Source organism: Solanum tuberosum, unplaced genomic scaffold (assembly GCF_000226075.1).
Source record: "Solanum tuberosum cultivar DM 1-3 516 R44 unplaced genomic scaffold, SolTub_3.0 scf00296, whole genome shotgun sequence".
Taxonomy (NCBI): domain Eukaryota; kingdom Viridiplantae; phylum Streptophyta; class Magnoliopsida; order Solanales; family Solanaceae; genus Solanum; species Solanum tuberosum.
Window position 1 is genome coordinate 21,595 of NW_006239217.1, and position 5,708 is coordinate 27,302.

The following is a 5,708-nucleotide window of genomic DNA, read 5'->3' on the forward strand; positions in this document are numbered from 1 at the left end:
TTCCAACTCTTAATTTTGTATCCACGTAAAGCATAATCTAATAAGCCGGTTCACAATTGCAGGTATCGATCCCAATAAGTAAGACAATGAAAGCAAAAGAGAGTGAAAATAGGGAAAAACCATCACAGAAGTATATACAAGTAATTACAGAGGATGATTTTGAGTTCTGCACCAGGCAATTTCAAGTACTTCAAGCAGCTAAGAAGACAACATATTTTCGTTTGTTTTTTATTTTTTTTCTTATTACATCCATTCATCAATGTAAAATGTTGATGGAAAATGAATGTACAGATCTCTTCAAACTTGTAATTAGCTCCATTGTTCAAAGGAGATTTTAGGTTTCTTAGTCTTTGAGCCGTAGCTGTTAACACGAATGTATACGCATATTGTAAAAGTAATGCAGTCAGAAAGCTAATTCAACTTTTGGGACTTGGCATTGTCATCACTTCCTAGCAGATCGTAATGCTCCTCGAAAAACATATTCAAAATTTTATGGCAAGTTCTCAACAAGGGGAGAGATTATCCTCCTTTAGGTATAGACAGTCCATAGAAAAATAAGAAGAGGAATGTGTTCTAAATCCAAATGCTCTTGGATGGGTAGTCGAATTGGGGGATAAATCTTTTTTGCTCCTTTATATAGAATCTAATCAATCACTTTGAGATCATGAGAACCTTGTGATTTGATATAAATTTTATTTTTTTATTTTATCAGGTAAATATTTTCATTATTAACCAGGGCAAAAAAGTCCCTATACAAGAGGTATACCAACCAGTAAAGGACCTACACAAAGATATGGTTCTTTATTAAAAAAGGACACCCAATCCTCTATGCACCAAAAACAAATAAGGGATTGGAGACTACTCTTCAGCTGCCAAAATCTCAATTCTACCTCTTTAAAAGATCTAAAATTTCTCTCTCAGACAATCCACATCAATGCCCTAGGAACAACATTCTAGGCCCTGCATTTTCTCCTGCTTCTTCCAGCTTTCCAGTAAATAACAGTTCTTTCACAGTTCGCGGCATTGCCCATGACATTACAAACCAGCTTAACATGTCCCACCATGGTCTCGTGGACAACCTACAATGTAGCAGAAGGTCATCTACGTCTTTGTCCCACCTCCTTGCATAAGTAATACTAGTTGATGCAAATAACTTTTGTTTTCCTAAGGTTCTTTGTCATCAAGATCACCCGTCTAGCAGCTAACCAAGTGAAAAAGCACACCTTCCTCGGAACCTTGGGAATCTGAATAGACTTAACAGGAAAACCCTCCTCAACCCTCACTAAAAGCTTCTCACCGAAGACTTGATAGGAAAAACACCATTGTTTCCCAACCTCCATCTTATCGAATCGGTTCTGTCAACTGCCTCACAATGTTGACAGAGTAACTGTAGCATCTTTTCAAACTCATTTACCTCCCAATCCTGGAAAGCTCTCCTGAACCTCAAATCCCAAAACGTTACTTCTGCTTGTCCCCGGGGACATCTGTTAGCTACCACCTCCCTTTGACAAGAGATATCCAATAAAAGCTTGGAAACTCAACTTTAAGAGACATGTCTCCCACTTTTCTTACCCGAGTCTTGGCTCTATTATACATGTCCTTCATCGCCTTAATGTAAGCCCCTAAGACACCTTTAGCCTCCCAACATCTACATATGACTTCCCTCTGGACTTTGTCTTAGTCCTTTTCTAGGTCAATAGACATCATATGTAAGTCCCTCTTCCATTCCTATACTTCTCCTCTAGTCAACTCACAAGATGAATGGCTTCTGAGTAAGTTGGTAGTATGTGAAGGGCTTAAATTGAACACACATTTGTCTATTAAGAGAATGACTTTTCCAGAAAGTTCGCGTAAAATAGCTTGCAATATACTAGGCACTCTTTTTTTTCAATATTGTTTCCTATTTCTCTAAACAGAAAATACAAGGACTTTTTGTACTTAAATTACCTTCTAACAATACTTGACATTTCTCTCATGATTTTTCAAAGGCAAAAGTTGGTCAAGAAGAAAACAAGTTAAATTACTATATCATTAGTCATGCATGTATGATGTGTTCTACATAAAGTCAGCATAAGTGGCCTACAAATCCTGCCTTTACCCCTCAAAATGAGATGACAAAAAGGTAAGATAAGGTAACTGCCTTAAAAGAGAAGCTAATATAATCTAGAACTGTTGGCCCTATGTAACAGATTGAAATAATTGAATGGATCCTCTTTCTCCTTTGCCTGATTTATTAAGCAACAAATCACGTTCATGGATGACTCATGCATGATCCACAACCACTACTTCACTTTAATGTCATATATAAATCCGTGTCATTATCTTGTCAACCTTTGTCATACAAGACTAATAATTTTACTATGCACCAAAAGCCTTATTTTACTTTTACTCAACTTGTAAAAGGAGCTTACATCATAAAGCAAATCTTCCAACTCAAAAGTTGACAACACCACATGTGCACACAAATCTTGATAGTAAAATAAGACCGCATGAGATAGTTTACTGTAATTAAAAAGACAGATAAAAGAAGACATTTTAAAAACCTTTGCAGAAAATTCAGAAATATTCTATTGTGATGACCCATAGCTGACTCATGCAACAGTTAGTTGTTAAAAGATTCATCAACTTTGCCCAAACTGCTGTATATATATATATAGTGCTGCAAGCAATGTTATCAAACCATTAACCAAAACATAATAATATCTCAGTTACCTTCACAATATAGCAACTCTCTCCAAAATCAGAAGGCACAATGAAGAACTTACTAGGTAGAAATGAGGTGGGTGTTCCCATGAGTTCAGCAGTATACTCATTTGAACGGCAGCCAAAAAGACTAATGTCTCTATCTGCTTGCCAAGACCATCTTCCATCTGCAACTTCAAAACACTTCCCAAAAATAAAGCAAAGTGAGTATTTTCCCTCGAAAAAAAATCGACTTGTTCTTGTATTAGTTATAAAGAATATTAATGACCCTCTAAGAAGAGATCATTAAATTTAGCTATTCTTGAATATGCAGGAAAATCTGTAATTAGTAAGATGAACAAACTTGGAGAAAGAATGGACTGTCTTGCACAAGGCATCCGCGAGCATGGTGAGCACTTATATTCATGATGAAGACTTAAAAGAACAGTAAAAAATTCACTGAGAATCATCTGTTTAAGTCAAAAATTAGTATTTCAATGTTGAGATTTTGTACGGACATGAGAGGAAATGAAAAAGTTGAAGTATTGTGAATGAAAACCATCCCACTACAAAAAACTCCTTAAACAAGTTTTTTAATACTTTCACAACCATTTCAAATACTGAAGTTCAATATTTATAAACTTGCAAATAATGACAATAGTATTTGCAAGTGAAATCGTGGTCAAACACAAGTTGTAATCTAAACAACAACAGATAAAGGGAGCCAAGATGTACAAAATTTTGTATAAGCACTATTAATATGTATGACAGGCAGTACTGATTGTAAAGTTCTTAATTTTCAACTTTAATTGTGCAGTGAGCCTTAGCCCGAAGTTAACGGAAACTGTGAAGGGAAAATTGAGCCTTGGGGCAAAAATCCTTCAAGTAGGAGGGTTGGAGAAAATATTCAGGCAGAAGTTTAGTGTTAGAGATGATGAAGAGCTATTGAATGTTTCTCAATGCTATTTATCAACTACAGCTGGTCCAATAGCAGGCCTTCTCTTCATCTCTACCGAAAAGATTGCTTTCTGCAGTGAGAGATCAATAAAGCTCTTATCTCCAACTGGAAAGTTGCTTAGAATCTACTATAAGGTACCACTCTGCTCCATTTTTCTTCCAACTCTTAATTTGTATCCACGTAAAGCATAATCTAATAAGCCGGTACACAATTGCAGGTATCGATCCCAATAAGTAAGACAATGAAAGCTAAAGAGAATGAAAATAGGGAAAAGCCATCACAGAAGTATATACAAATAATTACAGAGGATGATTTTGAGTACTGGTTTATGGGATTCCTTAATCATCAAAAGACTCTGAGATATCTGCACCAGGCAATTTCAAGTACTTCAAGCAGCTAACATGACAACATATTTTCCATTCTTTTTTCTTTTTTTTCTTCTTACTTGCATTCATCAATGGAAAATGTTGATGCAAAACCAATGTACAGATCTGTTCAAACTTGTAGTTAGCTCCTTCGCTCAAAGGAGGTTTTAGGAGTTTTAGGCTTTGAGTTGCTAACCCAAATGTATAGACTTATTGTGAAAGTAATGCAGTCAGAAGGCTAATTAATCTTTTGGGACTTCGTATTCTGATCACTTCCTAGCAAATCGCACTGTTTCTCGAAAGACATATTAAGATATTATGAAAAGTTTCCAACAAGGGGAGCCCCCTTGATATTTTTCACCTCAAGAATTTCATAGGCAGAATTAGCATAATTAATACTGTGAGGATTGAGCTGTCAAAAGAGATTATCCAAATGCTCTTGGATGGGTAGCCGAATTGAGGGATAAATCTTTTTTTCTCCTTTATATAGAATCTAATCAATCTCTTTCAGATAATGAGAACCTTGTGATTTGATATAATTTATTTATTTTTTTATCAGGTAAATCTAGAACTATTGGCCCTATGTAACAGATTGAAATATTTGAATGGATCCTCTTTTTCCTTTGCTTGATTTATTAAGCAACAAATCAACGTTCATGGATGACTCATTCATGACCCACAACCACTACTTAACTTTAATGTCATATATAAATCCATGTCATTATCTTGTCAACCTTAGTCATACCAGACTAATAATTTTACTATGCACCAACAGCCTTCTCTTACTTTTACTCAACTTGTAAAAGCAGCTTACATCATAAAGCAAATCTTCCAAACTCAAAAGTTGACATCACATGTGCACACAAATCTTGATAATAAACTAAGACGGCATGTATCCCCAATTCCTTAGATAAAAGATCCAAAATACTGAAAATTTCTCTCTCTTGGGGATAGCTTGTATATCAAGCCTCAGTTCCGTGCTTGCCTCATGCGCTGCATCATTGAATTCGCACCCCAAATATTCTATTTTGTTCCAACTCAACATGGACCCCTTAGACTCCAGAGTTTGTCTCTACACCTCCAAACAAATGTTTACTCAGCCACGAGTCTCATCAATCAGTACTATGTCATATACTGTTAGGATCGAGAACTTGGGTAGTGCGGAATTTAGCCAAACAATGTTGTGTTGACAATAACAAAGACAATAGTAAGTTGATAATAACGAAAGTAAAAGCAATTAAAGAAGACACAAATTTAACGTGGTTCGATCAATAGACCTACGTCCACAAGCGGAGAGGAGCAATTTCACTATATCAACAAGAGTACAAAAGAGAGTATAGAATTAGAGTAAATACTCTAATTAATCCCAAATACCCAAAGAGAATAACCTCACAAGATCACTCCAACAAAGGGTTCACACAAGTGTTTCCCAACACAAACTCTCCTACAAAATTACTCTTAATGGAAAGACAAAGAAAGAAAACAATGAAATATTTTCATATGCTTCAAGGTGTGTTTCAACTAATGTCTAAGCTCCCTATTTATAGAGAAAAAAATAGGCTTGTTGATGTCATGGATGATGTCTTTGGAAGATGCAAAATATTCAACATCTCAATGTGAATATATCAACTATGGTGGCTTCCAAATCTTTGACAAATATAGTTGCCAAATCTTGACAAATATGGCTACCAAATTTCCACATT

At 35.5% G+C, this 5,708-nt stretch overlaps 1 protein-coding gene across 2 annotated transcripts in view; it reads left to right on the forward strand.

The window, feature by feature from the left end:
- LOC102583017 (putative GEM-like protein 8) overlaps positions 1 to 5,708 on the forward strand; it is a 24,266-nt gene that overhangs the window by 5,082 nt on the left and 13,476 nt on the right. The window contains exons 2-4 of one of the 2 annotated variants that reach the window (XM_015314359.1): positions 3,017 to 3,091; positions 3,500 to 3,774; positions 3,858 to 4,261. In XM_015314359.1, coding sequence (XP_015169845.1) covers positions 3,017 to 3,091; positions 3,500 to 3,774; positions 3,858 to 4,040 — 533 coding nt within the window. In that variant the 3' untranslated portion in view covers positions 4,041 to 4,261. Of the gene's footprint in view, positions 1 to 62; positions 153 to 3,016; positions 3,092 to 3,499; positions 3,775 to 3,857; positions 4,262 to 5,708 lie in introns of those variants that run through there. The other variant, XM_015314358.1, reaches the window with a different exon arrangement.